The 23,605-nt window shown below is 41.2% G+C and overlaps 1 protein-coding gene across 1 annotated transcript in view; it reads right to left on the bottom strand.

Moving 5' to 3' along the window:
- CELF2 (CUGBP Elav-like family member 2) overlaps positions 1-23,605 on the bottom strand; it is a 377,904-nt gene that overhangs the window by 66,326 nt on the left and 287,973 nt on the right. The window contains exon 5 of the mRNA XM_080630853.1: positions 6,982-7,030. Coding sequence (XP_080486979.1) covers positions 6,982-7,030 — 49 coding nt within the window. The remainder of the gene's footprint in view (positions 1-6,981; positions 7,031-23,605) is intronic.

Raw genomic sequence — 23,605 nt, 5'->3', positions numbered from 1 at the left:
TTTGTGTTATACTTCAACACTTTAAGTGCATTTAATAATTTCAACAATAAAAAGAAGAGGTTCATGTTTATTGATCGTGAGAGGTGCTTGAAATGATTTTTTCCCTTAGAATTGCTGACTTTAAAAGGTATTTGTGGCTTTTATGCAAGCAAACACCAAGACTGTGCATTTTTCAGAATCCAAAACAGACACCAGCCCCTGCAATCCAAGCGTCTCCCTCTACAAGCCTGCAAGAAAACTGGCGTGAATCTAACCCCCAGGAGAAGAAATCTTCCTCAGCAGAGAATCCTCAGGACTCAACATTTTCATTCACACTTCATATTGAGGTTCCACATGCAGGTTAACCCTCCAGAAAGGGTTAACAAATGATGAATGCATGGGATGAGCCAGTTATACACAGATCTGGAGCTGAATACGTGGGACTGCAGATAAGACCTGCCAGCTGGGATTTATATAGGTGGTATATATAAATATATATTTATGTCTTACACTGAAACTTTACATCTGATTTGTAAGATATGATTGGCCCTGATGCTGTCAATTAATTTAAGGATGGCCAAACTGATTCGCCTTGCTCACAGACACAAGAGAATTTAGGTAGTCACACCTGCTGGTGAAAGGATGCCTGTTTCTTGGCTGCCTGCAATTCCTATATTGCCTTGAGTAATCTCTTGGAGAAAGGCCCCTGGCCAGCCTGTCTCTTCAACAACAGCCACACACTATGGCCAGGGTGCAGGAAAGGGTATGAGGACCCAGCTGGACTTCCAGGTATGGATTTCTCCCTACCACACACCAAGGTCAGGCTGGAGGAAGCCTTGGTGCCAAGCATGGGTCCAAGCATTGCCTTCTGCTCTGTGTTATGAGCCTCTTTTACCTGTGAGTCAGTTGGTATCAGCCATTTAAATTTGGGTTGATTTTAGGTGTGAAATACAGTGTGCAGGTCTACCCTAAGGGTGACTAGATCCCAACTCTCCTAAAAATAGCTACTGGCCAAGTTGGATAAATGCCTTGGAAGTACCTTGGGTCCTGCTTAGGCGCAAGGACAAAGATTCAAGCCAAAGAGATTCACATGGAGATTCAAAAGAAATGAAATGCAAAAGGAAGGCTTTGTTTTAATTTTCCAAAGAGTAGCAGACGAAAACCTCCCCACCGGCCTCCTTCAGTTTCGCTAGTAAACCTATAAATATGCCATTTAACTAACATGATTTGCAGGTTTGAAGCTTGAGGGTGATTTTATAGTGAATTAAACATCCAGCTCCTGTGTACTGTACATCTTCAAAATGTAGATTTCATGAAGAATGCTCAGAGTACAGAAAACATATTGATATGATGACGTGCTCTGCATTCAGTGCTATTAGTCAGTGCTGATCAGTGTTGAAGCTTCAGAAAATTGCTATTCTCTTTTTTTGGCTAGGGGCCCAGCACAAAAAACATTTAAAGGGACAACTGTCGGGATTAAGATGACAAGTTTTCACTCCATCTGATAGAACATCTGATATTATTAGGCTGAAAGAGCTTTTAACAACATATTCTCATGTAGAAAAAGGAATGCTTTTTTACCTCTGCAAGACTGGCTGTCTGGATTTGTTTCTACATTTCTGGTCAGCCACTTCTCTCTTTCTAAAATGAATTCTTACCTGCCATGCAGGTATGGCTTGAGAATCAAATACACAACAGACTGCAAGAAGTATGAGTCAAATGTATTTACAGGTTAGCAAACCTCCCTTTTGATAGACAAGCCTGCTGATTTGCCTGTGTGTGTTTGATTGCTCCCAAACACTAAAATGAGGAGCTCAACATTAAACACATGCAGACAAGGCACTGAGATTGGGAAAGGTGCTACCTGCTGCTGTTCGGAGAAATGATGGTAGTCCAAAGCCATCTTGCCTAACTTCAGTCATCTACCTTTAGGTGTCCAGTTTTAGACTCAGCTAAAATGTTATCAGTTGGATGCTGTCAGCACCAAGAGCTCCTCCAAAGAGTAGCTGATCTTGCCTGTCTCAGTAAGATGGGATGGCTTTTTTCATGTGAGTCTCTTCCTTGTTATTGACAGTAGACAGGGCTGTTACCTTCCAGTAAACTCCCAAAAGCTGGTCAACATGGTGACACAGGGATGTCTTGAGTTCCAGCTGCAGGAACAACAAATGAGCTCTGGGGAACTGGACAAAGCTTGGGAGCTGTGAGCACTTTGAGCAATGACAGCAGGCAAAGGAGACGGCTGGGGGGAAGGATAACAGGGCACAAAGGTCTGTATGCACACATCTCATAACCATTTCGCTGCTGCTTGATAATTCTCTCTCCCACACCAGAGGTAGGTTTCAATAATTCAAAATCCATAAAATTAATGAAAATATTTTTGGCAAGCGTTTGGTATCATTCTTTCTTAACCTTGCTCCTAGGCCTAATTGTACTTTCTGGCCATTTTGCACCTCTGGGGGCAGGAAGTAGATACAACTATGTGTAAGCAGCTAGCAGGATGGGGTAGCTGAGTACCCCTCACTGATGGAGCAGAAGCAGCCAGGTCTGAAGTTCTAGTTACATGAAGGAAGGTGTGAAGCTGCCCAGTATCTTGATTAACTAATTATGGGTTCATCTGTAATCCACCCAAAGATATTATAAACACAGATTAGCTATGCTGCCAGGGCAGTTAGTGCGACACTTCCAGTGCTAAGCCTGATGTATTTGGGTGGGAATCTTTTGCCTGAACACAGCAACCCAGTGTTGGTATCTATTTTAAAATGAATTGATCTCGTAACACCATCAAGACTAGCTCTGCAATCACTAGCCTGGGTGCCTAAGCATAGTGTCAGAATCCAGAACGCTAAGTTAGCCATCAAAGGTTATCTGTGCTTTTTTAAATCTGAGCCTCCTGCCTTCTGACAGCGCTACATCCAACTTGCAGTACAACATCCTGAAGGGTCTAATTTTTTAGCTTTACTCAATTTGCTTCAGAAATGAGCACTTCTTGCAGGCTGGGTTAGATTGCTTGTGCTAGCCCAGGAGAATAAGGGAGTAGATTGTTTTCTGAACGGTACAAAGGAATTAAACCCTGTAATAATCATGGGATATCTCCCTGAAGATTCAACAAGCTTCCATTCTCTTTCTTCTAAACCCCAAAATTCTGTCCTGAAAAAACCAAAATTATAACCCATTATTATACATATTTGAACACTGCAGTCACAGAGTGCATTTTCCATCCAGAAGTCGCCTTTTCTTTTGAGCAAATCAAGAAATAGTTAATCGTGCATAAAGGGGTTTTTTTGGTTGTTGTAGATTTTTGTGTTTGGGTTGTTTTTCTTTTCCATCCAGAAGGGAAGGGGGAAAACAGACTTTTTATCCCTATTTGTAAGCCTGTGAAAAACCCCTTGCATACAATCTGTCAAAGTCACACCTGGATCCGGAGCTGCCTGCATTAATTATCAACTTTGCTATGTGTTAGCGCTAACATATGGCATTTAATTACTCCCTCCAAAGTGGCAAAGTTGTGCCACTTGGAATTTCAGAATTATTTTTTTCAAGTTTTCACTAATAAAATGGAAATAAATTTTAAATTACTCAGCTACACCTCCCCCCCCCCCCCCTTTTTTTTTAATAGAGAATTTTGTCATTTTCCCAGAAGTGGTGAAGCTTTGGTCCGCTTAATAAATACTATTGTCGTGAACCCAGGACAACTGTCCATGGGATATGTGTCTGAAAGTATCAACTGTATTCAAATCCTGATTCAAGACACATCTAAGTATTTGCTAAATTGTAGCATATTATTTGCTACAGACGTGTTTATGTGCTTTTCTGCACTAAAGTGCAGGAACCACCTATGCATGAAGAAGGGAAAATATGCTTAAACAGACAAATACTGTGAGTGGTTAACAGTCAGGATGAATATAGCAATAGTGGAGCCTTCAAAGTCTTGAAACCATGATTTTCTGGCAGGTAATCCTTAACTAAGACTTCGTAAATAGGTTGAAATTACCACCTAACCACCCTAACCACCTATATAAGGGTGGTCAGACCAGACCTAGTAGGTGATCAGATCAAGACACACTGCAAAATTCATCATCTGAAAATCTTTCAGGGATATTACATTTCTGAACAATAAAAGCATTTCCAGAATCCTTCTGGGTAGACAAATTAATTAGATTTAAAGGAAAGTCTTTCCCCATCAACTCTAGCTGCTAGATGCTTGGTGGAACAAATTAAGCTTTGCTTCATCTGCACAAGCAGATAACTCAGATGCATCAGCTACTGTATGTAGGGAAGGTATGGAGATGATTGTGCAAGATCAAGCACCCACCCAGTTCCTATCCAGAAGGAAACAGATCTTCAGGCAGCTAACGAACTCCTAACCCTGCAGAAGTGCTCAGGCACTAAGTCAAATGTGTGCAGAAGGTGCCTCTTCCATACCCATCTCCCATTTTCCATGAGGTGGCCTTGGCCTTTTGTGCTAAGGGACAGGCTTCTGAAACGATGCATAAATGTAAGGACAGAACAGTGATGGAGGAGGAGCATTCTGTCCTGGTGCTCATTCAAACTTTCTTGCAAGGGACTCAAAATGGGGAGGGGACATCTTATCCCACAGCAAATGATGGTTGTAAACCTGTGCATGAAGAAGTAGGGGACCTCTCATCCTCCCTGTGGAACTTGGTCAGGTCTCTCAAGCCTTCACAAATATGTGCAAGCTCAGAACTGTAATGAGTGTTCAAACTCTCCTACATAACTTTCCACAAGCTATCTGGAAATTCTGACCAAGAGAATTTCTTCAACCTCTTTGAAACTTGAGAAACACTACTCAGAAATCAAAGGGTTCCAAGCATTCCTCAAAAGCTCAAACACCACAGATCATGAAAACCAAGATTCTTCGGCACGCCTTCTTTCTTTTCCCCTTTGAACTTACCAATCTGGTTGAAGAGGTACAGTTTACAACTTGCTGTAAACTTGGCACAGATAATATACCTCCTCAGATGTATAGCCTGAAGCATATGGGAAACATGTGCCAAACAGGCCTTCACATTCCCCATACTGCTTTTCTTTCTCTTTTTGCTCTCCAAGCTGCTTGCAAGCTCTCACCTCCTCCATGGACCCTGCACCTACGTCCTGTCCTTCTGAGGTGTAACATTGGAGCATCATTTGGTTTTAGTTTGCCTTCTGTTTCCCCAGTTATTAAAAAGGAAGAGTTCACCACTCCCATAAGTACCTACACCTGCCAGGAGTCTAAATATAAAAAGGCATTTAATTTGACAACTTCTACCTTTGATCTATCTATGTGTTTTCTCCAAAATAAGAAAGAAATGCGAGGAAACGCAAAAGTACCCAGTCCTTCCTGTCACACTAAGAATAGTGCAGCGCAGGCAGGAGTACCATGGAGATAACCCCAGTCTAACAGCAGCAGTGAGGACCTAAGAGCAATACAGAATTTGCACAATTCTCAACAGTGCTTTGCCAATATGTTCAATATCCCTTGGGAATAAAAACTTCAGGCAATGAACAAGTAACTATTGAGAGCCAATTTTGGCCCATTGCCTCTTATTTTTCTATTTTGCCAAGGAACTTGAGGTGAGATTTGTCTTTCAAGGAAGAATTCATAGGGGCTATGCATAGCTCAGAGGGTCCAGGCCAGTGTTCCTGTACTTAAGGGAAAACTGTGCCTACGGCAAGCACAATAAATACTAGGGAGTGGAGTCTGGATCCCAACAGCAAAGTTTTCCTTGAGCATAGTGGGACCTGAAAAGGTTGGTCCTTCTGTCCATGCAGGTGCCTTGGCCTCTCTTCTGAGCATTCAAACACAGCAAGAAATCACTGCTAAAACTCAGCTCATGAGACAGCACCACTCTATTACAAATGGGTAATGGCTCTAATTTGCTGCATTTGTGGCCAGTTTTGTTTAGAGAGCTGTCAGAATAGGAAACCCAGAGCAATGCGAAGTTTTAATTTCCTTCCAAACTTTATAATCCTTGGAGAAGCCTGAAAATGGGATGCACTACAATCAGACAAAAAAAAGAGAAGCCTTAAAAAAGCCTTGCGGAGAGATTTAGAGCCCAATCATCATTTACATTTGCAGGTATGTAGATCTCTAAGTGCACGGCTTCTGCCCTGATTACTAATTAATGAGGTGCAAAGATGCCTGTTGGAGGAACCAGCTCTGATTATGTGGGCCTTGTGGGAAAATGAAGCTCTTGCAATCTAAGAAGGCAGATGATATCTTTAACATACATTTTAGAAAATTACAGGAACAAATCAAGGGGCAAAATAGACACATGTATATATTTTTAAAGAGTCACACACAGCCAGGTTGCGTTACCACTCGATTATCTTATTTCCTTGAATATACAAACCTGGCATGTTTAACAGATTTAGCATGCCATCTATTTTGCATGTCATATACATCCACTTAGGCAGTACACTGGTATTCTGAATGAATATTACTGTCTTTATAGCATTCATTTTACAAGTGCTGAGAGGAATAAGTATACAGAGAGCTGCAAGGTGGGTTTCCCAATTCAGAGCCAAGCATATAATTAAAAGCTAAATTTGGCTCAGATTCAGAACAGCACCATTCTCTAAAAGTCAAGTTTAGACAAATGTTTGAGGCCCATCAGCTGCTTACATGGTTCGTTAACACAGGAATGGGTTTTGTTTCTTTTATTTTTTATTTTCACCATTAAAATTTCATCTCCATCTTATCAGTACCAGGTGCTCCCACATCACCTCGCTGCTAAGTGAACACAAGGGAAAGATGTATGTAGCGAGGTAGGCTGTGACATACAGCAGGTACAAGGAAAACTGCTTTCCAGAACACTTATTTCTTTAAAGCAGAGGATAAATGGGAGTTCAGAGCAGGTCAACACCTTCCCACCGTGTCAGGTATAGGGAAACTACCTGATACCGTTTTTACCACACAAGAAGTAAAGCAAAAACTCTCACAATGTAGTGTTCGCTTTAGTTTAGAAAGAGGCACAATTAAGCAGAAATAAATTAAACACATACCATTTGACTTTTCACTATCTGCAGGTTTCATCTGAATAGGATGATGCATCTAAAAACGAAAATAAAAAAGAGTAAGGCAGGTTGGATAGTCATAAAAAAATCAAGAATCATGTTTCTAATGATGGGCTAAAAAGATACATGATTAATATTAAACATGCTGAAATGATATAAATTCAAAATAACACTATATTCTAGGCTTTTAAGAAAAAATAAAATGGTAAAGAAACATTTTATAAGCAGGAAGATTAAAAAAAAATAGATTACTGGGCCCACAGGACTCATATAAAACTTTAATTTGCTGTATCTAGTTTCAGAAGACCTCTAAAGTTACAGCCCTCATTAGTTTATGGCATGCTTGGTTTCTGTTTTACCGACTTTTTTTCCTTGAGCACAACTACTGCCAAAACCAAGATGGAATTTTCAAGTAATTTAAGAGCTAGCAAGCATTTCAAACATACTCAGAGGAGTCGAGTTTGACAAATGAACTTTGCTTGTAATTAAAAAAACGTGCTGATTCTTTCAGGACTGAAGAGGAACAGACTTGCGCTTCCTATAATAACTTCCTATAACTGTTTATTATACTTTGTTTTTAGAATGCATTATACATTCATTCATAAAGCTTCCTTCACAACATGGCATAATTCTGGTTTCCATAAAAACTCCCAATGCATTTTGCTTTTCAGCCTCTTCCTCCATTCATGTAACTCTTACTGCAAAAGAAACCTGCCCCTGATTTCATGCTGTGCTGAGCATCACACGGCATCATCTACCTTGGCACACTCCATACAGTGTGTCCTCAGCTTCCATTACTAAATGATGCCCCCCCCCCCCCCCCCGAATTATTGGTAACTCCAACAAATATTTTATGAATGGTGTTTTCTTTTGTTTCGGGAGTAGCAACACAACAGTTGAGCTCCCTCTGATCAGTGTGTGGCTTTTCAACTGGACACTGGTTATAGCCAGCTGCGTGTCCACTCTGATGGATTCAGGGAAATTTTGTGGCAGTTTCACAAACGCCTTCAGAACTGACCTCACATTGAGTTTCAACGTGGGAGATGTTTAAGCTCACAAAAAAACCCCACTTTTATTTTCTTTCATAGGGGCCTGCAGAATTGCAGGGATTTGACTGCACAAACCTTCCAGCAGCAGCAGGGACATGCTGCCTTTTCTCTTCTCAGCAACTCCTCACCATTTCATGTGAGCAAGTAAAAACCTATGCTCTTTCTGCTTTTCTATCATTTCTCAGTGCAGCAGAACAGAGTATTGCCTGAAAATGTCAGAGGCAATTCTGGTTTAAAAGACTATTATGGCAAACTTTGGGAAACAAAAACAGCTGAGCAGGATAGAACATGCATGCACTCATTTCAAATGTGCTTTCAAAGCAGCTCAGAAGACCAAATCTGCATTGCTTTTGGTGGAGCCACTTAACCTCCAGGGACGCAGTTGCTAGAGTCTTTAGAAAACATCAAGTATTGCTGTGAATGTTCCTGTAAGATTTACTTAAAGTTCAGAATGCTCCCCAGCCCTGTGAATCAATGCATTCCTTGTACTGCTTGCAAAGCTCCCCACTGTGCCCTAAGGAAAAGGCAAAGCCACAAGGTGGATGTAGTCACCAGGATGCACAAATTCGCTTCAATTTTAACAATTCTGTTCCCTTTGAATCATTTGTTTTCCAAATGGTCTTTAATAGCCCAGCACTTGTCTGCCACCACTCTTATTCGATCTAATTTATAGAAAAAAGGGAACTTTTCTTGTACTCTGTCTTCTTTAACTAGTGCTTAACATTTATCCTGGCATCAACAATACACTGGGCACTGCAGGAGACTTCAAATTCATGGGAATGTGATGCAGCATGTCCACTGGGCAAGCAAAAAAGGGAAAGAAGAAAAAGATGTAACGTATTCCGTGAGACAGTTGCATATATTGACATCTCTGAGGAGCAATGAGTGGTGAGAAAATAGAAGAAAGAAAACTGAATATTGTAAATTTGGGAATGTGAAGGTTACTGAAGAAAAACCCAAACCAAATGCATTGCTACATACATTTTGTAGCAGAGATTCTATCGCGCTCTCTCTAGCTGCACTTACATGCCCCTAAGTGGAGTTATTTTGAAAAAAGGCAACTCTAACAGTGTTAAAAACCTTTCACTTTTTCAAACCGCCTGAACCAGAGAAAAACACTTTAGACCAAATTCATGTGAAAAAGTTATTTTTGCAGCCCCAGGGTCACAACATAAAGATCAGTGTCACCTAACAAACACTAAGTCACTAAGTCAACCATCTGTTGTTCACAAAGCAAGAAGCGAGCTTCATCTGGGTTTTGACTTATTTCGGGAGTTCCTGCTAAAACCCAATGGTCCATGCTCTCTTTGCACCAGCAAGCCAAAGTCAGGAGTGATGCCTTTGTGCTGAACAGTATTATATTGGTGCAATACTAATACAAGATTCAGATCAGGCCTGGAGAGTTTAAACTGCAGAATACCCATGATAAAATGGATGCGATACACAAACATGGCTTCGGCGAAGAAGGTGGTGGGAAAATACGTTAGTGACAGTTTCCTAACATAAGAGGGCTCGTGTTGAAGCTTGTTTAACCCTGACCATCACCAATTGATACGTTAACAACCTTTAACACTAGATTCAATAAAACATGCCATTTATAACCTGAAATGGGTTTTACAGAGTCACTGGTTCGCATCTCATTATTAAACTCATTGCTGACCTCTAGAGACAACTGCCGTGACAATACATATTATAAGCTCTCTACCCATAAAATATTTAAAAGTAGGTGCAGAAAAGGAAAGGAAAGAAAAGAAAAAAGAATGAATCTCAAAGAAGTGTGCAGTGAATAAGAAAATTAAAGGGGCAGAGACAAAGTCTAAAGAGGTACTATCCTTTCACTCTACGATGAGCAAAAGAGAAAATCTGTGTGTTTTATATCTTGCTTGTATAACTGCGGGCTATAAAATAATAAAATAGCTGTGCTTTCCGAGGCCCTCCAAAAGATTATAGATGATATAAACCTGTTTCAAATTAGGTGCCACTCACTAGAATCATGTCGTCTACTGAAATGAAGGATTTCATGTCTTAATCGGAAAGCTGTTATTGTAGCTATACATCACAAAGCCGTACACTTATTGGTCTCAAGGTAAGTGATTTCTCAGTATGTCATGTTGTCACGTAGAAAAACAGGAAAAATTTTCTTCTGTGCTTAAAGAAACCTTTGCTTATGAAAATGTGGTATTTATGAATGCACAGTTGCAATTAGTAAATAGGCAAAACTAAGAAAAATAACTGCAGTAAGTAACTTACAGACATTAACATCATCCTGTGCTCAGACCATATAGTTAAGGAGAGCAGCACAGCTCTCAGGCGAGTTCTTTCCAAGCATGGACACTTTCCTCTGGCATGGGCATATCAAAACCAGACTGGAGTACGGGCAGTAAGGAACAGCATCTCCTCAGCAGTGTTTTAGAGAGCTCTATTGAACATAGTTGTGCATCCAGAAATGTTATGACCTACCCACACTCTCCATCCCCGGGTCTCAAAACACACCATGCTGCTGTTTTACAACCAGGAGCAGGCAAATGCCCATTGCCCAGGGTGCAGCAGCACTGACAGCAAAGGGGAGGCTCCATCCATGGCCTGAGCTGTTATAGAGGCCACAGAAAGCCTGAGGCCAAGCACAGCACCGCTTCTCCTTGGGCACATCCCAAGCAGTGGTGCTGAGATGGGAGCCAAATGGGAAGAAAACAGTTGTGAAACATGCAATCCTGTAAATCCCCCGGAAATCAATGAGAATCTGGCCACTGGCTATGTCGAGAGCAGCAGCAGGACCCAGCCATGGCCTGGAATTACAATTAACTACTTAAATCTCCCTTCACTCTCCCTTTTTTTCCAGAGTACGTCCCACCATATGTAAATATAACTTCATTAGAGAAAACACAGCAGAGCAACCCAAAACCTTCTCAAAGGCTCCTTCCTCAGCTTTAGAGCCTCAAAAGTCATCTTTTCAACAATAATAACACAACTTATTTACATTCTTGTCAAAGCCATGTGATGTCCGCATGAGAGAAAACAAGCCAGCTAAGAGTCTATTTCTGGCAAAAAATATTGCAAGGAAATTAGATTAACCTGGGTAGAATTCTATCTGGGAATTTGGAATCTGTCATGGTGATTAAGTCATAATTTCTGTCAGATTACTCGAATCGCCTGTCAAATATGATTCCACAACTCCATCTGTAGCTTGGCATCCTTGTTATTCAGTCGATGTTACCTTCTGTATACAAAACAAACACCAAACAAGGAGGTGTGTGCAGCCTAGCATTTAGCAGAGTCATTAGCAGTGATTACTATTGTGTGCTTGCACATTGTACAAGGTGATCAGTTTATGGCTTGTTGTATTTAGTCAGGGGAGCTTCAAATCAGGTGTAATCTTAAGCCTTCTTAAGTAATCTTAAGTGTTATGGGTGAATGGGGAAGAAATGTTTCCAGGCATGGCTGAGCATGGGATCAGCATGCTCTGAATCACCACTGCCTTGCCTTACATCTCATTTATGTATATTTGGCTTTTGGGCACCTGCTTTCTACTCGTTTTCTGAAGAGAAATGGGCACTCAGCTGATCTAGGTAGGCTAAAGACTTCCTGCAAGCAGTAATTTCTGCAAGTGAAGCAAGGTTAGTAGGCCAAGGCAGTCAACACTCTAAATGATCCATATCGGTTGGTTCAATGAGAGGTATTTTGTTACATACGTATGTTTGTCTTATAGAGGACTTGGGTGATTAAAAAGCAGGAAATGCCTTTCAGTGAAGATGAAGGAGCTGATGGGCTCAATTTGCTGCAGCTGTTCCGAGTCTGTGAAATGTGGGTGCCCTCAGTGCCTCCGAAACTCTGACCACATAATTAGACTATGAGAAAAATCATTATTTTATGGCCCATTGCAAAAACACCTTCATACACTGTTACTACATCCATTAGCAGCTTATATTCTCCATTCCTGCTGTGGCAGACTGCATGTGCCTTGTTCCTGTCATTCCTCATGCCTTGAAGAAAGAAAACCACTTGGCAAGAAAGGAGCCCAAATGTACATAAACCTTCCCACAGCTCAGTATGTCAGTTGAAGACCATCTCCTAAAAGTCCTCTGAAGTTAAGCAGAGTGTGACTTTACACCATGGGAGTTTGGGGGATGTGGATGGAGGACATTACCCATGACTCCTCACCCCTTATCATTCCTCTCATTGCCTTTCTACAACCCTCTAAAGCCATCAGTAGATTTCTAGAGCTCGTAGCCCTCTTCAGACCTGTCCCGTTCCTCTCTTCCCTGTCATCTGCCGCGTCTCTAAGTTTCTAGCCATGCTCCTGCTCAGTTTGTGCCTTACCTGTCACCCTTGCAGACAGCATCATAGGGAAACACAAAAGAGAATTGAGCTAAACCTTCCCCCAAGCAAAGGGTAAATTTGAAGAACTTGGGTTATTCGAGTAACATCCAAACCAAACTAACTGCAGTAGGATTAAATGATGACAGCTTGCATGTATCTTGTCATTTATAGTACTCTGGGACTTCCTTCTTGCTAGCATTAATCACTGTTGAAGCCAAAGGGGATTTCTTTCACAGTTTGTACATCTCAGAATTATAAAATGGCAGGAGAGGATGTGGGAGAGAGAAGAAATGTCAGACCTGAATAAAATCCTAATATTCTTCTTGGGGGAAGGGTTATAAATCCATAGACTTTTTGGGACCTGTAGGAAAACCAAAGAGGAAGAAAATATTAAGGAGCAGCTGGGACAGGCTGAGGGCAAGGAAGAAAAAAAGTCCCTAAGGAGGCATCAGCATGAAAAATGGTGACAAAAATTTACTTTCTTTGCCTGACCCTGGTCTGGGAATGAATTTAAAGTTTTCTCCAAGCTCCTGATCCAATTACTGAGCACAGCTTAATTAGACCAAGTAGTCCAAGGAAAAGAAGAACCCAAACCTCTACTTGCCAGGTCCCTGAACACCTTCACTGAGTCTGGAAGTCAGGAAGGAATGCACTGACCTACCAAAAGAATGGGGAAGAAGGAAAAAATGGTCCTTAAGCACCAGAGAACAAAATGATTTTCAGAGTCTTCAGAGATCATTGTTTTTCTGGACTATCTAATGATCAGACACTTCTACACGCACTCCTTCAGCTTTCAGCTCTCAGGTTTCTCAGTAGAATCCTTTTGGAGGAGCTCTTACACGTATTTCTCACATCACTTTAATGCCAACTGGTTTTGCTTTTTTAAACCCTTGTGACTCACAAGTAATACAAGTTTCCCAGAAGTGAAAGAGGTGTATTTTCCTATTGAAAAGAACTGTTTAGAATGACTTCTCTAGGGTCAAACTAACTTGAATTACACAGTCAATATCTAGCTATAGCTTCAGTGAACTTCTCCAGGAACTGGGGACAGTTTCTGAGGCCAAATAAATACTAGTGAATAAAAGAGGCAAGGGACCACTCTCTGGTTCTTAAGAGAAGTGATGAGGCACAGCTTCCATTTTCACAGCTATACTTCACCTTCCTCTTAAAGCAGGATGCCCTTGTCCATACTGCTTAGAGGGAACAATATCTAGTTCAATTTATTTCCTCAAATATGAACAGACACTGGGCAGGAAAGTGTTAACTGGCACTGAGACCAGTGTTCTGGTCCTACTTGCTTTACTGGTGCAGGCAGGGCTTTGGATTCGCATTATCGGTTTAAGTCATTTACCTTAGTTTATTCACAGGTAAAAGGAGGACAAATGCGCATCCATCACATAGACTCTCACAAATAAATGCAAAGCAGTAGCTGTAGCTGCCTGAGCAATGGCATAGTCAGAAGATTGTTTGCTGTCATCCTTTCATAAATCCCAATTTAAGGGATTTAAACTGTGTTAGGTATTCATACAATTTTAGTAGTAGAGGAATGTGGTCTGTTACTTGGCATCCTAGATTACCGTCAGACATATATATATATGCATATGCTGGAGAGAGAGGGAAAAGGAGACAGGAAAGAAGGAAGGGAGAAAAGCAGGAGAAAATGAATATTGCTGGTGGATGCCAAATATAGTTCATGCAGTAATGCATAACATCATTATTTTCTATTTAGAGCACAGAAACAAGCATATAGCTTGCTTAAAACAAGTTGTTTCTTTTACCGGATAACACAGGAACTGCTGAAATTCAATGACTATTGGAAGCTTTCCAGCTCAGTCATTTGCAATCCTCTACACTCCGTGTTTTAAATTCAAGTTAAATTGAACATTAGCTTGAGAGACTAAAAACAATGCTGTGTTTTAAAATAATAATAATACTAATAATAATATTCCAGCGATTCCTTCCACAGGCAGCCCTGCATCCTGCTGTTCCTCCCATACATTTACTAATTAGGCTATAACATGCCGTCTCCTTTAGAAGCTGTACCCTCATATAGAAATGAAAAAGTTGGCGGTCTTAGAAGTGACAACTTCGCTTCCTAATGTACAAATAACTATCGTTGCTCTGTTAGCAGTTCTACTTCATTTATTTAATTCCTTGATTTCTTACCACCCACACAAATGGCAACAACTCCAGGACACACTTGAGCCAAATGGAGCCGAGATAAGGAAGTGAAGGTACGACCAAAATTTCTCTCTTCAAAATCACACAGAAACCAAAGTGATTAACTAGCTTCTCTTCAAACAAATGAGCCTTTACAGAACCTATTGAATCCTAAAAATAGACATTAAGTGGGATTCTATATCTTGTCGGGAATAATGCCTTGGGGATATTTTGTATCATCCGTTCTTACAAAGCAAATCCATTAGACATCCGAGCAAAACATCAGATATTATTTGAACAGCAAGAGTTATCCATCTCATCTGCAGCAGCAATAACTTTTGTTGACATTTTGCCAATTGAAGTTTGCATGCCAAAGTGTTCATTTCCCCCTCTCCCACCTTTGCATTAAAATGATAAGGCGCAGAAAGACAACAAAACTCTCCATGACATTAACTGACTGAGTTTTAACACCCATTCAAGGTAACTGCGAGGAGCAAAAATCACTGCCCACATTTCCGAGTGGAAAATGAAGTGCACTGAAGCATTGACTTGCCCGGTGTCATGTGGGGAGGCACGGCATGGCCCACAGTGACTATCCGACTGGAAGCAGGCGAGCTGTTTGCACCGCAGCAAAACCCGAGATCCTCATGCTCTAATTGATTTCTCCTTCCGACACCATTGCGAGGTGCTTACTGCTGCTATCTCTTTTTAGCAGAAAGGAAGACAAGGAGGGAAAAAAGGCACAGAGGCTAGACATGATTTATCTGGGGTTATTCCACGACCGAAGCCAAGTCTCTCAAGCCAACATCTTGTAGTTTTATCACCAGGTGTAGGTAAGGCATTAATGAGCAGGTGTACTCCACCCAAGCAGGTTTTGTTTTACAACGTTACTCCCCAGACACCCTACTCAAGATGTAACATAAGAACCTGAAGCAGATATCCAGGATAGCTGGAGGAACCAAATGCTAGTGAAGCTGTCGTGGGTTGGGGATCTCAGCTAATTAACACAACCTTGTGCTTGGGTGGATTTGCCCAGCATGACCTATGATGCCAAGACTCAATTCCCAGCATGACACAAGCCTCACAATGTCCCACTGGACATGACTCAACTGTTCTGAAGCCGTACTTTCTTCCGTCTTCTCAGCTGGGTGTTGGTTTCCAGAAGTCAACAGGAGGTTCAGACTTAAAAAGAAGTACTTTTCCTTCAAATCTAAGAGCACTTCCCCCATACCAACATTTGGAAAACAGAGCTAGAGCAAAGCCAAAACATGCTACCTATTATCTCATCTTCTATGAAGTCTTTCTGCCTACCATGGGAATGAAACAGAGGTCCCTTAACTATCCCAGATGGGGGAGGCAGCAAAGCACAGGCTTGTGCTTACTTGAGTGGTCTGCAGAGGCATATTTCACATTTCTTCTCCTAGCAAAAATAAAATCCCCTGCTTAGGAAGCACTGGCTCCTGAAGGCATGTTCAGAGAAGTTTGCCCTTCTCATTTATGACTTCAGAATCTGTGAAGACTCAACACGATGTTCCCATCTTAAAAAACCCTCTCCTGCTGCCAAACAGAAAACTTCAAGTAGCTCAGGCTGCGGGCACCATTTTCAGGTGCTCAATGTTTGAGCCTGGGCCACATGAACCCCTCCTTTTCTACATAAATCCCTCTGATTCCACATCAACATCTAGGATGACTTTTAGAAACCTGTGAGGAAAACAAAGCAATCCTCTACATCCTTCTTCTCCTTCTCCTCAAAACACAATCTTAAACAAAAAAAAAAGTTCTCTTTTAGGCTACTAATGACTGTGAATAAACTGGGTTTAAATGAAAGGTTTTTAAAGACATGCAATGGCTTTTGTAATGCAAAACACAAACTCGCTGTGACTCAGGGCATGGCTACCAGGATATTAAATGCTTGTTTTGCAGAAGTTTTATTTTAAGATTTGTGCTGTTCTGTGCTTGCATGTACTGTCTCCTCTGTGAACTATGCTCTGGGAAAACACCATGTGATTATGCTCAGCAATATCCTTTACCTTTGCCAAGCTGAAATTAAGGAAGTAACCCTTTAAATGGAATGACTAGTGATAGAAACATTTCATAGAATCATAGAATAGTTAGGGTTGGAAAAGACCTTAAGCTCATCCAGTTCCAACCCTCCAGCCATCAGCAGGGACACCTCACACTAAACCATGTCACAAAAGGCTCTGTCCAACCTGGCCTTCGTCAGGGGCTCCTCTCTTTCTTTTACAATGTTATCTCATTTATACTTATCTTCTCTATTTTTGGGCTTCACTCAAGAGAGCAAAACCAGCCTCAACCACTCCTTCAGTTTCACAGCACAGATTTTTCTGTTCATTTACTAAGTAGATCTTAGCCCCTGACTATGCTTTCCTGCCTTTCTGAAATGTTGCCTGACTCTGGAGCACGGAAGGTCACCTTGGTCGAACAACACACTTGGTGCCGTCTTCTGAGAGAAAGCAGAGTCTATTATCAGGTACAAAACTCAAATTCTAGGCTAGGGGATTTTATTTTATTTTATTTTTTAATCTAAAGCTTTTTTAAAGTTCTTTTTGGAAAGCTTTTATATTTGCATTACAATGTACCAGCAAAAACATCTAGGTAAAAAAGTGTGATTGAGGTAAGTCTAAAATAAACCCCAAAAGCATCAAAATTATAACTTCTATTGAAATTCTACCTTTTAAATTAGAGCAAAGGGTACAATTTATACAAAGAGTTGGCACCGATGATGTGGAGCTGCTGCTGTTTTCACTTAGCAAAGGTGTAGAGCAGTTCTGAGTCCAGAATACAAGTCTTGATCCACAATTCCCACCCTTCCAGCAGTCAGTCAGGCAGTCAAATTCCTCCCTGTTACCAAACACAGACTAATCCCCAGCTACTTGTCAACAACATGCCCCTCTAAATATTGCAGGGAATAGCCAAAGCGTTCAGGTAGAAAAGGGGTGAATGAAGATGTCAAAAATCAGCCTTGCCTGACTGTGATCAGCTGGGTAAGCAGTACAGTTTTATTGTTTAACCAGCAGAGCCATAATATGTTACGCCAAATGAGGATATGGCTCATAAATTCTATTTAAGCTCTCCATGAGCTGAAGTTACAGGAATTTTCCACAACTATCCAGTATCAGCATCCAAATAAAAGCTCCCAGTGCTATGCCAATACTCTGCAGTGGCGAAATAATCTGGCTGTGGAAAAAGAATGAAAAAAAAGATAGCTTGATATTTGATCCATCTATGAAAACAGAACGTTATTGCAGTCTCCAGCCACAAACATACACGAACACGCACTGTCCACATGAAAAGATGAACCTCTAGTTGTGTATACATACAATTACAGAGAGCAGCCACAATCACATTAAGTAACCATGTAATTTTTAACCACCCCTTGTATGAACTCATTCTCTTTCAGGTTTTTTTTTTTGCATCTCTATAGCTGATGTACTTTGCCAGTGTTTTCTTTGGGAAAAGGGAAGTATTTTTTATTCATGCTAAACATGCAATATACATTTATGATGCTAATCTGAAGGAATTCTAATGTATTTAAATTCATTGGTTGGGAAGTTAAACAAACAAGGAAAAACATGGACAACATTAGCAGAAACGTATATTTTTTGAAGAATGAGTCAGTTCCAGCTGGCAGTGGTATTTGGACTGAGCTGTGATTAAGCTTTCATTAGTAAAAATGACAGTATCAGGAACAGGAAGGCCAAAATCAATCTGCCCCCACCCACCTGCAAAGCTCTCAACTAACACCTGACCCCAAATACGAGCCTTAATGCATTTTTCCACAGACTGGGCCCCTTGATTCTCTTGAAAAAGCACCATCATGGTTCATGTAGGCACTGTAAATGCCAGTATGTGGAAAGTTGCCTTCTCTTACTTATTCCTTATACTGCTATTCTACTCATTTAGAAGTTTTCTCTGCGCTGTGCCCCGTGAGTAACATCTTTATGCACAATTTGCCTAAAGGTCAAAGAAATCTCTTTGCAGAGATGGCTTCAGGTGGAACAGCTGGAGGCCACCCAGAGCTATCAGCAAAGTCCTCTGATAAAACCAGCTGAGCGAAAAGCTCTTACATCATTCATCCTACCTGCTCCAAAGGCAGCATTTGGAGCTGTGGGAAGTCTTGAGCTCCTGGTTTCTTTGCATATGCTGTTTATTCTGAGCAGGGCTAATGCAGCCTGAGGGCTGCTGCAGCTTCGATGAAGGTAGCAGAAGGCAATGAATGCACTGGGGAAGACGGCATGGGCGCAGAAAAGACATTTTCACCAAGTCACACCCTCTATTTTTGGCTGTCATGTCAACAGGGAGGAAGACAAGTGCCAGACTTGAGAGCTGTTAGCTATCAGGACACTTCTATAACCGGGATAAACCCTTGTCGTTCTTTGCAAAGTGAATAGGGTCACTAGAGGCAAGGGACACGCCTGCCTGAGCAACCCTCAGAGCCATCCAGACATAAGTGTATAAGCACAGCATTTAAACTGACTGTAGCCCTTACTTACCAATGTCTTTATTTTCGGGTTAATCGTATATCTTTGTACAAATAGAAGGATTCTATATTCACACAAGCATAGCAATTTTTTTCACTTCTTAGCAACTGCAGAAATGAGAGATGACAAAATCCAGTAGTTCATCTCGAATGACTTAATGCCACTACAGGATTACTGCTATCACATATTTTCTAATCCTTTCCTACCTCAAATGCCTGTAAGGACTGGGATTTACCTTTGTTTCCTTTAGAAGATTATTCTAATTGGACAGATACTGTTTTTTCCTGATACTTGATCTAAGTTTTATTTATGATGGTAAATCCTCAGCTCTGTGCACAATCAAAAAGAATTTCCATTTGTCAATAGTATTTGGGCAGTGCTTGTCCCTGGAGGAAATAAATGCACCATCTATATCCATGCTGCTGTGGTGAGGTACTCCCACAAAGGCATTTATCCTCTCTGTATTCCTCGCAATATTGGAAATGAACATACTGTACAATAACACAGCATATTTTCCTCTAAGGTATCCTCATGAATTGGCCACAAAATAGTATTAGTTGCTCTCTGGCAGATACTTGCTCAAGTGGTGGTCTGGAACACAGACTCCCTTCAACCATTTGAGCCATTCACAGTTGAATAGAAATATAAAGGTATCACATACCTCGCATCTCTGCATGAGGCTGTAATCCCATTGAAAGATCCTGGTGGCAATAAGGAACACGGGAGTGTTTTGTTTTTTTTCACAGTGGAATTACAAACTTCACTTATGGAGGTGCCTGGCTTTCAGTACATACAGTCACGGAATGTTTTGGGTTGGAAGGGACCTTAAACCTCTTCCAATTCCAACCCCCTATCATGGGCAGGGACACCTTCTACTAGACTAGGTTGCTTAAAGTACTTCTTAGTTTAAAATTAATCTTACCCTCTGATTAGCATCTTATTTTCCACAACCTTATTCAGCCCAGAATCCTAAGTTCTCTATCTTGAAAACAGTAATAAGGCTCTATTCATACTTTCTTAAAGATCATTACAGACTTCCAATTATTCCTTTCAGACATCAGCTTCTTTCTTTTTTTTTTTTCCTCTCTGTTTTTTCCTTGTGTTTCTCTTTCAGAAGAGAAAATTTCCACTCCCTACAACTTGTAATGGTTGCAAGTGGGATTGGGTGAGCATTCCTAGAATGAATGACAGAGGCAATGTATTCATGAGATTCCCTGATACATTGCAAATTCCATTTGCAAAGAAGCAAAGTTGCTTATTCTAACCCCTGCTTGCGCATCCCCCCTCCTCCTGCGACAGGAGATAGCCCATCTCTGAGTTACAATAGGCGAGAGCTGGGATTGACTGCAGACTGCTTTAATGCCACTCTTAATGACAACTTGTGAAGATTAGGAAGTTGTCAGAATCAGATATCAGCAAAAGCTCCAGCTTGCTTTGTGAAGCCAGTCTGAATTAATTAATGGGTAGCTTTCTTTTGATATCGCTTTGATATTTGGCTGCAGCTGGATAAAAATCAACCACAAAGGAAGCTACATTTTGTTTACCACTGCTTAAGACTGTTTGGTTCAATGGTGGATTTTTTTTCCATTTTTGCTTTTTTAACTTCCCTGGCACAAGGCAATGGAAATGGGCTTTTATTTTTGCTAATAAATGGAGTTATGGCGGCATGTTTTTCAAATGACTGCTTCTCTCTGCTCCTGGAGATATCCAGGTTACATTCTGGGAGCAAAGCCATTACTGATTTCAGCAAAGCTGCAAGTGAAAAGATGGGCCAGTCCAAAAGTAAGACAAACATTAGCTTTGCCCATTTTGGTACTGCTTTCCCCATTAAAAGGTATATAACACTTTAATGATATTTGCTCTCTGTTTCAGAGGGTGCTGATCACTTGCTCCATACACTGACAGCATGAAATACAAGCTCTGCAGTTAGGGGTCTTCTTTAACTTTTCAGGTTTGGAATTCAGAGCCCATTTTAGTGTCCCTACAGGTTTTGGATGTCTACCATGACAATCAGTTGAACACCTTTGTACCCCAGAGAGGTACCTGCACCCAAATGAATCCAAAGTATTTCTAGTGGCCCCAGCGACCCGACTGGCAAGAGGAGAAAGGATTGCTCTGCATACCACAGGGGAAGAGCAGACAAAGTGGCTCCTCCAACTAAGCTGATGAAGATGATAATTCCTTCTGGACAAAGAGCAAAAAATCAATTATCTCTCTGGGTCTGCAAAGAGTATTTTTAATTAGGCAGAATATAATTGCCAGTGTGTTACTAGAGCAGGAGGCTCAATCAAGCCACCCAGTTTCACCTGGTTTTCCAGGACATATTATGGGGTTTCTAATAACCACAGATAAGTCAGGACTTACGTTCTCTCTCTCATCATGTATGTTGTCACATATAACAGCATGGTCCATCTCAACAGTGTGGTTCATTACCTGATTGAGATGGAAGAAAGCTAGCTAGGGATTCCTCAGCTTCCTGCACCACCACAGGAGTACAAACACTAAATGAGACATCACTGCATCCCTTTGATGGCAATGCACAGAGCCACGCAACAGAAGTCTTTGGAAGAAGCAGCACAGCTCATAGGGCTGGACACAATGGCAGAATACTGCTGAACAAACAATCTCTCTGCTATAAATGTGCCATGAAGCCCAGCCTTTTCAGTAATAACATAACTCAAACACATGGGCACCAAACATCGCTGTTGAGGCAGGTAAATGGCATCCAAGGGCATCTCTAATGATGTTGCTTTCTGATGCCTGCAACATTGTTTATGATTTGCCTTTCTAATTTCACTATTGTAGGAATAGTCAGGCAGCTAGGAAGGCTCCCTGAACTAGTTTTTCATTACAAAGACAATTTTAATAGCTTGTGTCATGGTGCTAATGAGCCTGACTGAAGCACCTGTACTTTCTGTCCAGACAGCAGAAAACAGCTAACACCAGCAGCAGGATAAATAGCTGCTTAAGAGAGTGCCTGGGCTATTATCCTTAGCTAAGCATCCCACCTAAATCTTGGTGAGCTTTGCAATACCCTAGAGTACTCCAGCGATGGCCTCTCAATTGTGTTCCATTTTCCATTCTGAAGCACACAGCAAATGGTTCTCCAGTCAGTGATTTCTCGGTACCCAGCTTGAAAGTGATATCCTGTGAACAGATCCTCCAGCCTCGCTGAGTAAGATGTTCTAAGTTGGATGTTAAATTCTGGAGGCACTTTGCAAAGTGATGACCTCAACTGCCCGGAGTTATGGAAATCAGAAGTCACACACCAGAACAGTTTGGCCTTTTGGGGATGGGCTTCACACTAGGGAATTTTTCTGTGGTTAAGCCAGTATTTTGCATTACTTAGTTTCCATCCAAATATTATTATACTGCAAAAAAAGTATCTTGAACTACTCCAAAAGACCTATCTAAAAAATCCAGTGTGCATCCAACTGCATTTGCAGCTGGGCTAATGTGCTCTTGGCTTTTCAGCAGATTTGCCACACCAGGGAAAAGCAACAGTCTGATGTGAGCATCTGGGATCTGAAACAGCTCACTGATGTCCATACCCCATGCAGCTCTGCACCCTCCTGACATATTCCAGGGGTTAGGCTGTGGCATCATCCTCCCCTGAGTAAGGCAGATCGATGCTTAGCCTCCTTCTCCCAGTATTCCAGGTCAGTAGATCTTCTTGTACTTCCCTATTCTTAGAGAGCATCTTCCAAACATTTCAAGCTTTACCAAATAATAAAAATACTTATTAGAGCATGGACTCATATCCAGATAGCACAATTCTTGAGTCACTGCCCTCAGTACTAGGCAACCAACTGCTTTTGCCTGATTTCTTTCAACCCCATGAGAGTTTAATATTTTCATACACAATGGAACAGCTTCAAGAGGAGAAACAGTGACCTCCAGTCTCAACCAAGTCCAGTGGTGAAGGCTCTGTAAGGTCAATTCAAACTAAATCCTTATAACAAACAAGCCAGAGAAGACATGAACTGCATTCTCCTGCATGCTGGAAAGTTATCCTAATGGTCAGGCGGTACAGGAAGGTGAATCTGCCCCCCTTCTTCATTGAGAAAAAGGGAAAATATAATTATGAATTTAATTCAATTTAGAGAAGTTATTTTCATTGTCAATATTCCCCCCTCCCTACGCCTGCACAACAGCCATCATTCCACCATTAAGCTGCAAGCTCTGCTACTTACAGGGGTTTCACTGGGCTCCTAAGTCACTTTTTACAGCTGATCAGTTGGTGATCTGTTCTGTGTTTCACACAATGGTAGGTGCAAACCCAAACTCTCCACTAAGGTACCTGAATTTAGTGCAAATATTGATTTTTCATTTAAGTGAGTGCAACTTGCATTGAGGTGGCAGAGGTGTATTTGCATAATAAAAACCCACTTTGGAGCTGGAATATGTACCATTAAGTGGTTCAATTTGCATAATATTTTGAAGAAATGGGCCAGATTCACTTTCTGAACATCATTCAATGTCTTGTAGCTCAATTCCTAGGAATAAGCGCTCCCTGGGAATCCTCCACTTTCCCATCTGGTTATTTTTATCCTTTAAACAGTTCTAGACTTTTTGGATCCTTCA

Source organism: Psittacula echo (genome assembly GCF_963264785.1).
Source record: "Psittacula echo genome assembly, chromosome: 1".
In the NCBI taxonomy this organism is placed as follows: domain Eukaryota; kingdom Metazoa; phylum Chordata; class Aves; order Psittaciformes; family Psittacidae; genus Psittacula; species Psittacula echo.
This window is presented reverse-complemented; position numbering and strand designations above follow the sequence as displayed.